Source organism: Amphiprion ocellaris, chromosome 19 (genome assembly GCF_022539595.1).
Source record: "Amphiprion ocellaris isolate individual 3 ecotype Okinawa chromosome 19, ASM2253959v1, whole genome shotgun sequence".
NCBI lineage: Eukaryota > Metazoa > Chordata > Actinopteri > Pomacentridae > Amphiprion > Amphiprion ocellaris.
In genome coordinates, this window is record NC_072784.1 from 22,514,948 (window position 1) to 22,531,377 (window position 16,430).

Below are 16,430 nucleotides of genomic sequence, written 5' to 3' on the forward strand. Positions count from 1 at the left end.
GTTTTCACTTATGACAAACTGGGTACACCTGCTTGTTACAACATTCAAGCGTTTCCATGTTATCCAGAACATACTATGCCATGGGTCTACAGTGTTCACCCTTATTATTTCCAAGAGTTCTATGCACAATGTTGAAATGGGTAATCATATTTAGCTGAAGTTGAGTAAATGTGTTTTCATTAGGCTCATGCTGAAAGATTATATTAGAGGTCATAGGTCATTAAAATTGTGTTTACAATGAGACTACGGTGACTTAAAAGAGAAAATAGACTGTTTTGGTTTCTACCAGTATACACATGCTGCATTTAGTGTTGAAATCAACATTTGAGACTGTGAATGAGTTTTCCTCAAAGAAACAGAATGTATGAAAAGAGTTCCAGTCTGTAAACTTTGGTGAATGAGTTGAGGTTTGAATATGCGCTTAACTTGAAATTTGCACTATGATAGTGGTATTACCCAATATTTCATGTGTCCTGATGTTGGGGACAACATCTATTTTGAGGGGGAGTATGTGACAGGTTAAAAAAATCGATTTAAAATAAATAAATAATCAAAAGTGTATTACACACAGGTTAAAAAAGCAGAACTATACAAAGGTTTAAAAGCTGATAGAAGAATTCATGAGTAGTTTAAAAACGAGTTAAAAGGGATTTGTAATTCATAATTAACTTGTGGACATGATTGTTACATTAAAAACATTAAGAGTTTACAAAGCTTACAATATTTATAGATTATTGCGAGTTTGATGATGCATGATCGATTGCTTTTGTCTGGCACTGTGTTCCCGCTTGCACTGTCGAGCTCCGTGTTCTTTTTGAATAAAGCCAAATGGAGGAAAGACGTGTGTCTCGTCTCTCTCCGGGTTTTTATCATAAAAGTTCCACAAACCTCTCCCAAACTCGTGGAGCAGAGGGCACAACATTTGCACAGGATTACATGTTCTGTAATTAATCACGCAATGGTATTCTTAAAAGGTATTGTACGTTTGTTGTATTCTCTTGAAGCTTGCTGAATATGTGACTAAACGTCATGAGGACAGGCCTATTTAAGCATCATGTTGGGCTGAAACCTAAATAAAAGGAAGACAGCGACAGTGAAAAGTAGAGTGGCACACAGCTGTCAGTAAATCTGTCTTTATTAGTTATAAGTGAAGCCTAATAGTCCAAAATGACGCTGTTAGAAATGTTGACATTTCCTATCCACAATGGGAAGAAGGCTATCTTTCTATTGAGTTTACTAACTGTTGGTAAGTATAATTTAAGTACATTCTAGAGAACTGCTACATTTGTTGAAGTTACTTCAAGAGGCTAAAGGCAGGTTTGAAGAAGTATTTCTAAAATTATTCAGGCTTTGTTTCACATCGATTCCAGTTTTAGGTTTCGGACTTTCGGCTACACCCAGCTGCAAGAGTCGCCGATGTCTGGCTCAAAAGTTGATCAACAAAGAGTATGTCTCTCAGCCACAGGAGGACAACTGCACCAAATCGATTTTCGTGCCATTCCTTGAGTACCAAACTCTGTCTGTTGTAAGTGTTTTTTATGCATATTTTATAGTGAAGTTAATTGATAATTTGTTCTGATTTCTCCTTTATTATCTCAAACATGACAAAAAAAAGTAATATTTCAGCTTCTTCTATGTGTGGTTATCCTTTAAAATGTCTTTACTTTCTGTTGGTTTTATATGTTAATATGGTGAACTTCTGTAAACAGAATTACAACATGCCCTCAAAAATAGAACTTAACTGAATTTAAGAAATAGGGACACATGCAAATTAACTGTTTTAAGTTTTCCATCAGTTCTCTAATAGTGTGGATGCTTTGCCTAATATTTTATCTTTTTACCAGGATACAAAGAATCTTCGCCTGATCACTCGGCTGCAAGCTGCAATGGTAAGTTTAAAGATACTTTCAAATTAAGAAAAACAAAGCCGAAATGTATTTTTATCAAAAATGACTGATTTTAAAACACAGGTGTGGATAGATCCTGAGTTGACATGGAACACATCAGATTACCCAGTCGATGAAGTGATTCTCCCAGTGAAGAACATCTGGACCCCAGAAATCCATGTAACAAATGGGTAAGTTAGTTACATAGCATAAGAGGGTCTACTACTATCACAAAGTCAGTTCATGGATGTCTTGAAATTCATTGGAGGCATGTGTTTGTTGTCTGTAGAATAGTTGCAACTATGCAGCACAGCTCTCGTGACCTGCTGGTGTACAGTAATGGCACTGTGAAGCACACTGTGATCATAAATGCAGAGGTGAACTGTGAAGTCAATCTGTTCAACTATCCCTTCGCTGCTGATGAGTGTCCTGTCGCAATCCAAGCCTGGTCCACCGATGGTGAGCTCAGCAATTCTCTGATACAAATATTAATAAATTAATTTTACATTAATACTGTATTGAACATTTAGAACAACTATATTAGGAATAATTTCACTTTTTTTTTGCAAATTTTATCATTTTAAATATGTTCCTGGCAAGTTTTTGCAGTTGTTTTTAGTTTAAAATGCACCATTGTTTTAATGGCATTTCAGTTATTTTAGTGCACTCATTTTGCTACTAAATACACTAAATTGACTATTCATGTCTTGACTTTACAGTTCTTACACTAAATATATACTTTCAGATACTAAAAATCAATGGGTATTTTATGACACAGTGTTAAAAAATAATGAGCACGGTTGTATTTCCATTAAGGATGTGGTACAAAGCTGGCATTTCGTCATTTGAAGATGGTTGATGGAGCCCACGGAGATTGGCAAACTGATTATGTGAACTTCCAGAAAAAACGAGACGACCGCAATTACATCATGGTAAGTTCATGAGCACAGGGGACAGTCATTTATAATTAAAGCAGGAAACAATTTTCCAAATTCTGTAACTACTGGTATTTATCTTTAGGTAAGAAACCTAAAGATGACAGTTGAGCCATGTGATCGTCCAGCTTCTCAGATGTGAAGATTGGTTGCTTGTCTGATGGGAAACTTAATATCTTTGAGTGTTATGGTGGGACAAACTACGCAGTTGAATAATGAATCATCTTGGGCAATCTCTGGGAATTATGAAGAACCTATTTCACTATTTTGTAACATTTACACAAAAAAATTTCTATTTGATTAATTTCCACCTGCTCCCTGGAAGGAATGCCCTCTTCATATTTCCACTGGAAAATTGGCTAAATAAACAGCATGCCTTCCACTACCACTTTGAAGGAATATTTACTATTTTCTCTACCCTCAAAATGTGTGCTGGTGTTCTAGAAATAATGAAAAAGCTGTTTCTTTGAAATTATGTGTTTTATGCTCTAAAGGTATCACTCCGCATCAAACCTGCCAACCCTTTTATAACGCTGCTGCTGCCCAGTATGCTCATCATCTTGGCAGATATGGTCAGTTTCGCTCTACCACTGACAGGTGGCGAGCGCAACTCTTTCAAAGTCACTCTTGTGTTGAGCTTCACCATGTTCCTGAACATCCTCAATGATCAACTGCCTGGAGATAGCTCATGCAGCCCCATCATCCGTGAGTCATGCTGCACATGAACATAAAAAAAACACATAAAAAATGCACAATAAGCAGCATCACAGTGTAAGCATCAATCTATGTCTGTAGGAACCCATTTCTGTATTTGTCTGATCATCCTGGTGGTGAGTATGCTGGTGTCCTTGGTGCTGACAAGGGTAGCCCAAGATGGCGGCCTCATTTTCTGCTGCTGTTCCAAAAGGACAGGCACAAAAAACACAAGAAGAAGGGAGGAAGAGCAGAGTGAGGGTGAGGAAGATTTGATAGTGTACATGTTGGGAGTCAATACTACAATAATTCTGATACTGACAAGGATATTTTGTCACTTACTGAGCCTTAATTTTTGATCTAATTGTTACTTCAATCTTCACAGAAGTCAAGGCTGATATCAGCGTCGTACAGTTGGATGCCTCAGGGGAGAGCACTCAACTGCTCAGAAAAGTGGTCAAATTCTTAGAAGCTCTTGATGCCAAAGACGAGGAAAACGAGAAGAGCCAGTGGATTGCCAACTTACTGGACAAAATCTTCTTCTGGATCTATTTCATTTTAGGTACTGTATACTTTTGCACCATGACTACTGTGATGGTAAAGTATCGCTGTAAAGTTGACCATTTCGATTTCTGGTATGACCAAAACTACTGATTGTGTGTTATTGCAAGCCCTGATCCGCCAAAACCACATCCACAATATTTATTCAGTCATATTTATCTCACATTTACAATACTGGCAGCTGTATAGCTCAGTGACTAGCAGGCCTGACTCTAGCACGGGAGATCGATGGTGCAGTTGTCCAGGGGGACCCTTGGGGAAGCTCCTTAGTGCTGTCCCGCCTACCTACCTTGTATCTACTCTCAGACATACGTTGCTTTGGATAAAAGCATCTGCTAAATGAAATTGTAGAATAATATGCCAAATATTCCAGGTGTGTACAGTTTGTCTCTGGATGTTTAGCAAAACTGAGTTTCTGAAAAATCCAAAGATAAACCAATTTTACCTTTCAATCCTGTTTTCTTTTTTTCAATAATGTCACATGGGGAACTAAATTATCCCATCAAGTCTAAAAAATGTACATTTATTCCTGAGGATTTGCTCAATATTTAACAATATCTGCTGAAGGATTTCTGTTGCAGAATTCAAAGACGTTACTCTCAGGGGATTTCAACCCAAGGAATTATGTATTAACATTATATCCACTAATGTAAGTAAATGCAAGAAACAAGTCAAATCTACTGAAGCGTTGGATCCATAATTTGCTACATCCCAGTGCTCCTTGGTTGCCACCTTGTGGCTGAATCATTCTCTGCAGACACACTGCTCTCCGTCAACCACAATTCCCCATCCAGGTACTGTAATTTAAAACCGAAGCGTGAATACACTGATGTAATCGACGTCTGAATTATGATGTTTTATATCCTCTTAAGCCACCATAAAACTACTCTGTTCCAGTGTTGTGATTCAGTAAATAGATTTGCAATGAGCAATTAGTAAGATTGACATTTTCAGTCCAAAACGATAGAAAAACTTTATTATGCTATTTGTAAAACATAACAATTGCTTCATCATCGGTAAATTATATTTTTCATATAAAAATGTAACAAAGAAGCATCCCGTTCAAAATATTTTAATCTTTATAAAGTTGCATTTTCTCCCCACAGTATCCTACAATGTAATTTACAACAAACCTTTCTGTAAAAAAAATAAAGTTTGAATAAAAAGATTGTCCACAACCTAGGATTGACTAGCAGCCACAATAAGGTAACATCTATCTATATATTTTTCCCAAATTCCCTTTTCACAATATGCAGTAAACAATAATTTTAAAGAGGCTAACTTAAGGACTGAGCTGTCAAGAGTCACAAAAGTGACACATCCTTAAGCCAACAGGAATAATATCTGTGAAACAAGTGAATGTTTACATTTTATGGACAGATCTGCACCAAATTTACAGCCAAACCTCTTCACATGTTAAGGTCTTCAGTCCTCGTAGGAAAACTGAAGTCAAATTTAAACATACCATACACCCTTCAAAAAAAAATTTTAAAAAACAAAAACAACCAGCCACCTTTTCAATGGGAACAAAGTAAACATAATGGGCCTATCAAGTGTTGAACTCCATCACGCTCCAGATGATCCCCATGCATCCACTTCAAGGTCTCTCTGTTTTCTTCATTGCCTTTAGTGAAAAAAAGGTATGAATGTAATAATTCTATGGACAAAAATATGGAAGTGCCAGGTCTGGATGACATTTCACATACCTGTTTAAAAATCTGGACACCAAGGTAGTTTTTTGCCATGTTACTCAGGTTGGACTTTCCACCCACCTTGCATCTGACATAGCCGTACAAGTTGGCCCATTGTAAAACCAAGCCCATTATCACCACAGCCTGGAGGTGAAACCACAAATAGGACTGAGATGTGAACAGCTAACTAGCAGCGACTTAGACTGACAGGAAATCATCAGGCCTTTACATACAGAAACTCTGAACTGACCAGCCATTTAATCTTGAAAGAGAAGATGGTGCTGAACACAAAAACAACCCAGAAGACAGGGCACACGATGAGTCCAAGCCAGAAGATCCGCGAGTCTGCACTAGATATCAAGTTTGCTCTGTCTGTCTGTTTAAAAATGAAAACATACCCAAGATTTAATTTCATTCTATTGAATACAAATCAAAGAAAAGGTGTCAAATATCCCCATTGTGCTGTATAGTAAGGATGACAATGCAGCTGTTTTGTGTTGCACAACCCTCAATTGTTCAATAAGGTTATGCAGCTACATTACATGGCAGAAATGCTTAACAATAATTACATTAATTACCCTGAAAAATGAAGTCTGTCAAAGAAATCAGAGATGCACTCTATTCTCTGCAAACCAAAATGCATGACTCTGTTTCTCTGAATATCCCAATACATACTGAGATCTCTCTTACTGAAGTTGTTTGCTATCAAGTTCATATTCAATCATAAAAAAGATAATGTGTGTAAACTGTTTAGTATAGAAAGAATGTTTTGCTCTTTTTTTTTCTTTCCAGGAAGCTGCATGATACATATGAAAACCTTGGTTTTGCCTTTTCTTTAGCTCAAAAGAGCCCTGTTCAAATACTAGCAAGGACTTTACGCAGTTTTAAATGTCCAGTTTGGTGAAAATCCACTTCTATTATGTCATGCATGTGTTAAAAACTTGGAACTGTAAAATAAAAGTTGTAATTGTAATTCTAAAGGGCATTCAGAAATGATGGATCTGTTAGATTTGTAACCAATAAATAAGGACTGGATGTGGGTTACTGTGTTTGTTTGTCACCTTCTGTGCTACAGTGCAACCTAAACTCAGCCAGTGCTAACCTCTGTTTCCTTCTCACAGCCAAATTAAGTTGTATTTATTTACTTACTTCAGTTTCTGTTGTCAGACAGCAACACAAATATTTACTAGCAAACCGAATGCTTTAAGATTAAGAAAACACATCTGCACCACTGATTTTATAACTGTAACATTCCCTGACAAACTTGTCATTTATATGTTAAAATTATCATTTATATGAGTTAAAACAACTATTTTGCTGTGAATTTAGCTGTATTTACAAATAACATGTTAGAAGAAACACGTTGAAGCTGTAGTGCGATCAACAGTTTAACTCTGCGCACTCAATCACAGACGTAGAGAGAGTCTTGTTCCTGAAGGTGATGTGGACAGATTAACTGCATTTAAAGCTACAGACACTGAAACAGCTCATTTAGCATGATGCTAAAACCAGAGGTTATACAGGCATGGTAAACGTAAAATCTCTGCAGTACTTTAAATTGAAAGATTAACTTGCTGAAAAGGGGCACAGTATGGGCCATGTAAACTATTAATAATCTTACCTTTCTTGACTCAAACACCCAGTGGCTCTTGCCTTCTGCGTCCACTTGATTCCACCATCGAAGGCCCACCAACAATCTGCCAGATACATTCTAAGAACCACAAAGGAACACTTCTGTAAGGTTTTATTAGATTCATTATAACAGACACATTACCCAGTTGTTTAAATATTCTCAAAATAATAAAATAAGCCGTGAAGATGCATTACCCAACACTATAGGACTCCATTAATAGCTTCTATCTTTATGACATTTTTTTTTTTTTAAAAATACAATTTTTAATTAGTTACGTAAAAAATAATTGCCAGGTTAGAAGCAAGGCTAATAATTACTGTCTTGTGCAGATTTCAGGCATGACTGATCGATGTGATCGATAAAGTTCTGGAGTAAACTTAGCCTGATCTACTCACTTTGACGGTCCAGAAGTCACATGAGAGCAAAAGGATGATGGTGACCATACAGACAATGAATTGACTGCTGAGCATGTCACACAGTAAATACACTACGATGGCACTTGTTCGGAAGAACAAATGGAAGAAGGAGGCCAGAGGATGCCTGAAACACAGACCGACATGACATTATTGTTTAAAATAAAAGTTTAATTTTGTTAGAATAGTAGTCGGAGAGGTATTTCAAGCACCAAATAGAACATCATACTTAATTTTAGACTTCCTTAGTGTGGCGTCCTCTTCACCAAAAAGAGGAGCGTCTTGGGAGTCCTATAAACGTTCAAACACATTAACGCTAATGCTAAAACACACCGAGCCAGGTATGTGGCTGCTCCTCGCTCGGCTTAGTTTGTGATTTCAGTAGAACATATGAGTAATATCAAAATCTAAAATGACAATTAAGATGTGATAGACCACATTCAGTTTAAAAACATCGCTTCTAAACAGTCACAGACATAAATTTAGCATAGCTTACCTGTCTCAACATTTTTTTACACCAAAGGTATTTCCTGGTGACGTGTTGTAAACAAAACCGTGTGCTCAGGACCCCACTGAGGTGTGGCTTTAAATTTGCCTGACTGAAAGGTATATGTGTGTGTGTGTGTGTGTGTGTGTGTGTGTGTGTGTGTGTGTGTGTGTGTGTGTGTGTGTGTGTGTGTGTGTGTGTGTGTGTGTGTGTGTGTGTGTGTGTATATATTATTTAGCACACTAAGGTAGAAGCATTTAGCACACTAAGGTAGAAACCTTACGAATTCTAAACAGAGAACAGAAAAACCCAACAGTCCAAAGTTGCCTTTGGTGGGAAGGAACGAAAAAAAAACTCTAGAATAGGGCAGGGAAGAAAAAAAAGAAAAAACTCTGACAGAACCAAGCTCAGGGAAGGCAGCCATCTGCCTCGACCTGTTGGGTAAGATAGATTTTAAAAAATATATATATATATATATATATATATCAATGGATCTCTGATTATATGAGATTTACTTATTTCTGTGTGGTCTGTTCTATTTTCAGACCACTTTATAACTTTAAAACAAGAGTTCATATAATGCAAGGCATTTAAATTGAAAATTAGTATTTTAGTGAATGAACAGTTGATAGTTCACTCAACTTGTTAAATTCGGTTCATGAAAAATGAAAGTAGTGTATACACAGATTTCCCTGGATGATGTGAATTTGCTCTTTGTCTTTATTACATGTTGAGTTGAGTTTTGACTCACTATATTTACATTATTTAAAACAGTTCTAACCATGACGATGGTTAGAAGTAAATTTAGTCCTTACATCTTTAGACTTTTCACTTTTGTCAGTGTAGCTGGGTGTAGCATTGCAGAAGAGTCAAAAATCCAAACATACCTAGTTTATTATTTCATAACAACCGTGCCAATAATAATTAGAATGATATTAATGATAATGACAATAATTGCTGGTGCAATGAATCATTCTCTTCTACTGTGATTCCGTCATTGCTTGCTTTTATTTTGTGCATACACAGTCTGAAGTGCAACTCAAGTCATACAAATTCAACTACATAATTATGTATGTATGGTTCGCTCATTCGTTTTTCCGTTTCAAAATAAAAAAAACAACAAACCACGATTTTTTTTCCCGTTTTTAAAACCTAAATGTAGAAATGTATTATTTAACTAATGAAAAAACTACAGTGGTGTTTTTTTTGCTCTAGCTTTTTAAACCCGAAATACAAAATACTGCTTTTGTTTTATTTTGTAGCAACACCGGAAGTCGCCGAGGAAGAACAGTTTAGAGCTGGTCTGGACCGTGGGCACATCTAGAATGGCTGTGCTCGAGCCCTTTTCCTATTTCATTCTCTTAAAGAGTGGAAAACCAACGCAGAAATCATGGAGCTCCACGTTGCTCTATAATGAGAGTCAGGAGGTTCTGCATGGAGAACAGTTTAAGAGGACGCAATCATGTGTCCAATGCTGATTTGGAGAGAGCTGTAATTTGTTCTCTTCACCACATAGGTTATTTTCAGTGCCATACTTTATTAACTGTTGAATGTTACGTTTCACTTTTGTGTGTTTTACAGTCAGATCTTACATGTGGACAACAGTTTTTGACGGGATATTGGTCATCTATTGGTGCCGGTGTTCCAGTTTAACTGGTGATCAGGATGACTGGTGATAGTTTCAGTCTCCAGATGTTTCCTCCTCAGATTCGTCCCGACCAGACCTGGCTGTGTGTAAAATAAAGATACTAGATAAAGAAGACCTCGCCGAAAAACGTCGGCATCACTACTTAATGAAGTCTATAGCCATGTAAATATCACCTACAGACAGTAAACTAAAAGAAGTTAGGTAAAGTTGGCAAGATATTCACAGATTCGGACTTCCGGCCTCAATAACTCATGAGATATACGTTGTAAAAACATAAACAATGCCTCTTTCCCATCGTTGTAAGCTAGACAATGTACTACAAGGCCAGTTTTATCTAAAGTCGCCTTCTTTCAAGCTGCAGAAATAACATTGATGTCTATGAGCAGCTGGCTGTGCAACGAGTGAACAGGGACCGTCTGCAAATAGCAAAACCGCTGCAACAGCGAAGAGGCACACTACACAAATATTCAATTACTTTTATACACTGCAGTGACACAAAATTTCCTGCAGCCATCAATTGTCTCCTGCTGGTCATACTAAAATTCTTGGTTTGACACTAAATGCAAAATCTGAATTTTAAGGAATTTTTTTATTATTTTATTATTATTTTATTAGTCATAAAATTCAACAACTTCACTCTTGTTTACTGTAGTGTCACCAAAATCACTGGAGCCATCAGTGAGCTCCTGCTGGTCATACTACAACTCTTGGTTTGGTAATAAATTAAAAATCTGAATTTTAAGGAATTTTCATTGGTAATAAAATTCAATAACTTCACTCTATATAAGAAAAAAATCCTTAAAATTCGGACCAAGGGTTGTAGTATGACAATCAGGAGCCAACTGATGGCTCCAATAATTTTGCGACCAGCACATTTCTTTTTACTGTCTGTGGGTGATATTTACATGGATACAGACTTTATTAAGTAGTGATGCCGACGATTTTCGCGAGGTCTTCTTTATGTAGTATCTTTATTTCACACACAGCCAGGTCTGGTCGGGACGAATCTGCGACGAAACATCTGGAGACTGAAACTATCACCAATTAACTGATCACCAGTTAAACTGGCACAGGTGGGAATCGCCCGAGTTCTTCACATTTTAATATTTAAAAATACTTACTTGGAATATTAAAGCAATTTTGTTCACACACTGAGAGCTGATGATCTCAGTGATGCATCGACTCCCTCAAAATAAGACAAACATGTCTTCGCTGTTTTCAAAGTACGTGGTGCGGAGTTTGGGACAGAGAAGTGAAGACAAGTCGTCAGGAGTTATGACTTTGATTTCCGGTTCTCCCGATAGCTTCCAAATGGGAAACGGCTTTTTCTTTCGTTTAAACCTTAAAATTTGTAAAAACGCAGCGGTTTTTCTTTCTTTACTTTTTGTTTTTCGAATTTAATTTTTAAACGAAAAAAAACAAAGCGATTATATGTTTTTTCTCATTTTATTTTGAAACGGAAAACGAATGAGCGAACCATACACGGATTACAATTAAATAGTTTTGTGACTTTTCAAAATACTCTTGTCACATGTTCATGCTACATATGAGAGACAACAAAGTCAAAACATTTGTTAGTCAAATTCTGTTTCACATATCTGTACAGGAATAAATCATCTAAGAAACAACAATTTATACAAAAGAAGTTTTATAAAGTTAGAACAGTTAGCTGTACTCGTCCTACGCTCCTGCATTATGAGCACAGAAACACCTCAAACAGACTGGCAACTGAATGCATTCTGTAAAAGATGCCAAAAGGAAGTCCGATATTCACAACAGCAGCCCACATGTTGAATTTGTAGAATTCCGTTTCAGTGTCGTGGTCAAACTGGGGACGTGCACCGAATGCAGGCATGATCCACAGCTGTTAAAGACAAAAAAAAAAACAACAGGCTTAGAGTGTAGTGAATTTCGAACTGTGAATTTTAAAGTGCGAGGGAAAGAGAAAGTTACTCACTATGATGTTGCCCAGCAGAAGAAATACACAGACTTCCTTCAACACCCGTCGCTTCCATACCAGCTTGTGTCTGTGCTCAGGTGTGTGGCTGTGCGTTGTGAGCTCGGGGTTGGGTTTTGTGTCCATGACTGGTCCTTCAGGGATGCTGAGATCTTTGCTCGGCTCCAGCACATATGGATTTGGAACGACAGCGACTGGTTCTACTTCATGGAAGGGCTCTCGATGCAGACCTTCAATTATGAAAAAGTTCTGTAGGCCAAGCTGGATCACCATCAGTATAGACCAGGCCAAATTTAGCCCATTCAGGTATCCTTTGGCTCCAGTTGCTACCATAGCTACGATACTGAAATAGCTGATGATGAACTGTCCCAGTGAGGCTCCCACCAGCAGCCCCACATCCAGACTCCGTGTGGGGTTTTTCTCTGACACATGCTCCCTGTGATCTACCCTGTAGATGGCACAGCCGATCACAGAGGACACAGACATCAGGGTCACTATGACGATATTCATGACAAAGTGCATCATCACTGCTTGGTCTTTCTTGTCGGCATCGTGGTCATCTTTTTTCATCTCCATCTCATACACAATAAATGTTGCCAGACCAGTGAACACTAAGAGGACTCCAAAAACAGGACCGAGAAATATATCCCTGAGACTGAATTTGATGTCGTGGTGGCCGTGCTCGGCCGCTACTCGGCCTACGTTTTTCCACATGACGTAGGCCATGGCGGAGGCAAACAGGCTGTACTCGATGTTGAAAGGGTACAGGTAGTAGTAGGCCTCCTTGAACATGCTGCATGAAGTGTGGCTGCACTTGCACTTATCGTCACCATAACCCGCTGTAAGACATGAAATGGTACCGAAAGAGAGAAGTGTTATGATGTGCTTTCTCGCTGACGGCTATATTTACTTTGATTGCTTTATTTGCTTTAATTACCTTTGGTGATGTATAAGTGTCTTCCAGACAGTTTGGTAGTGTTGCCCGGATAGTCGGGAAGATCTGTTTGGTGAAGGGACTCCTCTGTGACATTAGTCATCCATAAAACTAGATTTGTGGAAAGGGTAAGCATCAACCCGCAGCTAAAGGAAAAGAATGAAGAGATGCAATATGAAACAATGATCAGAGGTCATCATGAAATGTGACAAATGAAAACTTTGCATGACTTAAAAACACTTAACTTTCGTATTAACCAAGTGATAAAAACTTTGCTTTTAATTAATTTACCTTCAAGTCAGTTCTGGTTTGTTACAGTCACAAGCTAAAGCATGATTAACGCAATGTTTAACTGTAAATTCGTAAAGTGATAGAAAATTATGTTAGATGGCTGCAGTTTTGTTAATCAAGTAATTTTGCAAAGTCATTTTAAAGGAAAATTGTCCAGAATTCTCTGATTTCAGCTTCTGTAAATGTAAATGTTTGCTGGTTTTCTTAGTACTCTTAAAAAAAAACGTAATACATTTAAGTTCTTCAATGCTTGTCAGATAGAACAAGCACTTTAAATATATTAACTTTGATTCTGGGAAATTGTGGTGGGCATTTATTTATTCATTTATTTATTTTGACATTTAAGCTCATCCATAACGAAAAAAAATGTTTGTTGCCAACCTATTAAAGTTTACATTAACAAAAATAATTTTAAAAAAATACCCTGTTAGATTCTGAAAATTAGAAAAACCATGAAGCAGTGACACAACATCAGTCAAATGATTGCTGAGCAGCTATCCATTGTAAAGCAACTCTCTATAATCAAGGTGATTCTCTGTGTGTCTGGAACATATGTTAAAGGAGAATAATTTTGAAAAATCTAAACAGATAACAGAGACAGTTAAAAGAAGAGACAGGAAATCCGTAATCACCTACCGTGAAATATTCCTTTGTAGCTGCACACAGTCTTTGGCATGGACCCACAAAAAATATGTCTGCAAAACAATTTCACAGTTATTTTCATATTTTAGAACCATCAAACCGAAGCAAATGTTGCATACTGAGTTTTTTTCAACATTTACCTGTATAAGTATAAAAACAAGTTGCACCACAGGGAATGCCACCTTTACAGCAGAATCGCAGTGGAGGTATCCCACGTAGCTCGCTATCTTGAAAATGTCCATTATAATACTGAGGAGTCCAAATAGCACAAGTCCTCCTGCAGGAGAAAGAGCACGCATAACAGAGGAAAAAATCATAAACTGCCCGAGAATTGCTCTGTAAATGAAAGTGCTAATTTGTGAACAATGTTTACTTACCCCTGAGCCATACAGGTCCAGCGTGGTCATCCTTGTAAACCACAGCATTTTCCGTCCTGGCTGTGTAGATGACATAGTAAACCATCCAGATGGAGGTGAGCAGGAGGATGATGATGAGGAAGACCTGCAGGTCGGGAGTGCTGATTTTGACATTGTTGTAAGCACTGCCGCTGACCAAGGCACAGCCCAGGATCAAAATGTTTACACAGATGATCCCGGACAGCATCCATCCCCAGTTTCTGCTTCGTTCCCTCACAACCTCAGTAGACGAGTCGTTCAGGTCAGGTTCACTCGCGCTCTCCGTTTGACCCACTGCGTTTATGTTGTTGGACAGGTGGACCTCTTCCGTTTCCCTGTCTTTGACCGTCATCCTGCATGGTTCACAAGGATTGTCACTTGTCACACATTTGCACGGTGAGCTTGTGTTGACACACATGACTGCTTTCTCTAAGATGCATTTACAGACGAGTTGTTTGCTGCGCCTAGTCCCATATGAGAAATGGCAGGTTTAACAACTACACCCAGTCACTGGTTCACGGCAGAAACAGATCCCGCCCAAATGAAACCTTTCTGTGTGCCAGAAATCAGCATAATACACTCCGCTGATGTTACACAGCGGAGTCGTTTCAAATCAGCAATTAGGATTTAATTTCCTCCTCCTCTGACTGTGATTTGGGAAGATGTACATGTTGACGATGATATGCTAGATGAAATCCAGAAAAATGTTGCATGGATTAGCTGTTCTGTGAAAAGTAACCCTCTCCATCTTTCTAGTGTAGGTGAAAATTATCAGTTACTAAAAGCAAGCTCTTGTGCCAGTTAACAAAGCAAATTACACTTTTTAAAAATGAGGCCAAAGCCCTGTGTAAGCTTACCTGACAGAATGAGATCCTGAGAGCAGTCTGAGCTGTCATGGTTTATATATGCCTCAAAAACACGGTGGTTTACTGTGCAGAGTCATAAATGTCAATAAATCTGTTATGAACAACACCATATTATTACCAAACACAGCATGTTTTGCACAAAATATTCTGTAAAGTTCAAAAGATGTTTCCAGGAAAAGCCTTTTCTCACGAATTCCAAAATACAAGAAACCGGTTCCTTTTCAGGTCCACAGCAATTTTCTTTGATATTATATAATACATTTTAATGCTGGTCATTTGTTATAAAACTTTAATTCGCTTGCATGAATAGGAAAGTTATGAAAAAACAATTCTACTTACAATGTTAAATGTGAGCACCGTTTTTTCTCTGCATTACTTCTTCGCATTTCTAAATGCTTTAGAAGCTTTATGGGTTGCGTTTACTGTGTTTTTTTTTTTTTTTTTTAAACTCGATCCCGTTTTCTTCTGCTGCACCTGACCACGTGCATGTTCACCACACAATCTAAATGCGATCTAAATTCTCTAAATAGGCGTAGCATGTGTTTCTCTCTATTCTTTTGTATCCCGAGGTTGAAGAGATTACTTTGAGCTCTTTAATGCTATTCAGACGAGCCCGTGCATTTTGCCCCAGGTGCAGTACATGAAAAGCCTGATCAATATCAGTGTCTATTGTTATGGAAGTTTATCCTGGGTTGCGTATCTGAGAACTTTCCGCTAGTTTGGTGCAACTATGCTCCTTGTAGGTCAGCGCCTAGGTTAATGTATCCCCTCTTTGCAGGGAGGGGCTGAGAGCCGAGGTGCTTTTTTTATTGCAACACCCCATTGTACTCATAAAGTCTTTCTTTGTCTGTCCTCGCATTGCTTCCAAACAATGGAAAAATTTCAAGAGAGAACAATAGTTGATTCAAAAGGAACAAGGAAAGACAACGAGAGCAGGATGGCTCTGATTTTTCCCGTGCGCCACTCACAGTGACACATGGCTTGGTCACACTTTAACTGGATTTTCTTGAATATCTTTGCTTATTTCCTGCTCTTTATACAACTCTTTGTCTTTAGGTTTATTATTGAGGTGTATTACGATGTGTGATGAATTACTTTGAAAGAACACAGGGATGTTGAGCAAAAATAATAGCCTTAAATAGTATAAACTAAATTACATAGAATTTATTTGAATCTTTTCCCATGCCTGGTCACTGAAAGTACATCCACGGTATGGTAAAAGTGATTCTGTCTTGCAAAAAAAAAAGGATAATCTATTTTAAAGTCATTAAGGAGAAGCTGAAAGACATTATCGACACAAAAAGACAGAAAAAATTGAAGGAACATTTAATTTTCGACCCCCTCTAAGTCCTAACAGGAGTGCTCCAACTAGTTAATGCCTGCTACACACTTCCTGTC

The 16,430-nt window shown here is 37.8% G+C and overlaps 3 protein-coding genes across 4 annotated transcripts; 1 reads left to right on the forward strand and 2 right to left on the reverse strand.

Moving 5' to 3' along the window:
- The first annotated feature begins 1,030 nt into the window (after positions 1 to 1,030).
- Positions 1,031 to 6,806, forward strand: LOC111564618 (5-hydroxytryptamine receptor 3A-like). The gene is made up of 9 exons (XM_035945479.2): positions 1,031 to 1,246; positions 1,371 to 1,525; positions 1,845 to 1,889; positions 1,971 to 2,077; positions 2,176 to 2,345; positions 2,703 to 2,818; positions 3,316 to 3,526; positions 3,617 to 3,775; positions 3,900 to 6,806. The coding sequence occupies exons 1-9, from the start codon at positions 1,168 to 1,170 to the stop codon at positions 4,166 to 4,168; spliced, it is 1,311 nt and encodes a 436-aa protein (XP_035801372.2). The 5' UTR covers positions 1,031 to 1,167; the 3' UTR covers positions 4,169 to 6,806.
- Positions 5,030 to 8,381, reverse strand: zgc:112148 (uncharacterized protein LOC550424 homolog). 2 transcript variants are annotated; one of them, XM_023264334.3, is made up of 7 exons: positions 8,309 to 8,381; positions 8,042 to 8,103; positions 7,795 to 7,939; positions 7,388 to 7,477; positions 6,017 to 6,142; positions 5,782 to 5,910; positions 5,030 to 5,699 (listed from the first exon to the last, which is right to left on the reverse strand). In XM_023264334.3, the coding sequence occupies exons 1-7, from the start codon at positions 8,318 to 8,320 to the stop codon at positions 5,673 to 5,675; spliced, it is 591 nt and encodes a 196-aa protein (XP_023120102.1). In that variant the 5' UTR covers positions 8,321 to 8,381; the 3' UTR covers positions 5,030 to 5,672. The 2 variants fall into 2 exon arrangements, with proteins under 2 accessions (XP_023120102.1, XP_054861395.1); XM_055005420.1 differs by having other exon boundaries at positions 5,030 to 5,910.
- Positions 8,382 to 9,175: 794 nt separating this feature from the next.
- On the reverse strand, positions 9,176 to 14,648 carry LOC111564648 (proton channel OTOP2-like). The gene is made up of 6 exons (XM_023264350.3): positions 14,149 to 14,648; positions 13,912 to 14,048; positions 13,766 to 13,824; positions 12,842 to 12,984; positions 11,905 to 12,743; positions 9,176 to 11,811 (listed from the first exon to the last, which is right to left on the reverse strand). The coding sequence occupies exons 1-6, from the start codon at positions 14,582 to 14,584 to the stop codon at positions 11,641 to 11,643; spliced, it is 1,785 nt and encodes a 594-aa protein (XP_023120118.1). The 5' UTR covers positions 14,585 to 14,648; the 3' UTR covers positions 9,176 to 11,640.
- Between the last annotated feature and the right edge of the window lie 1,782 nt (positions 14,649 to 16,430).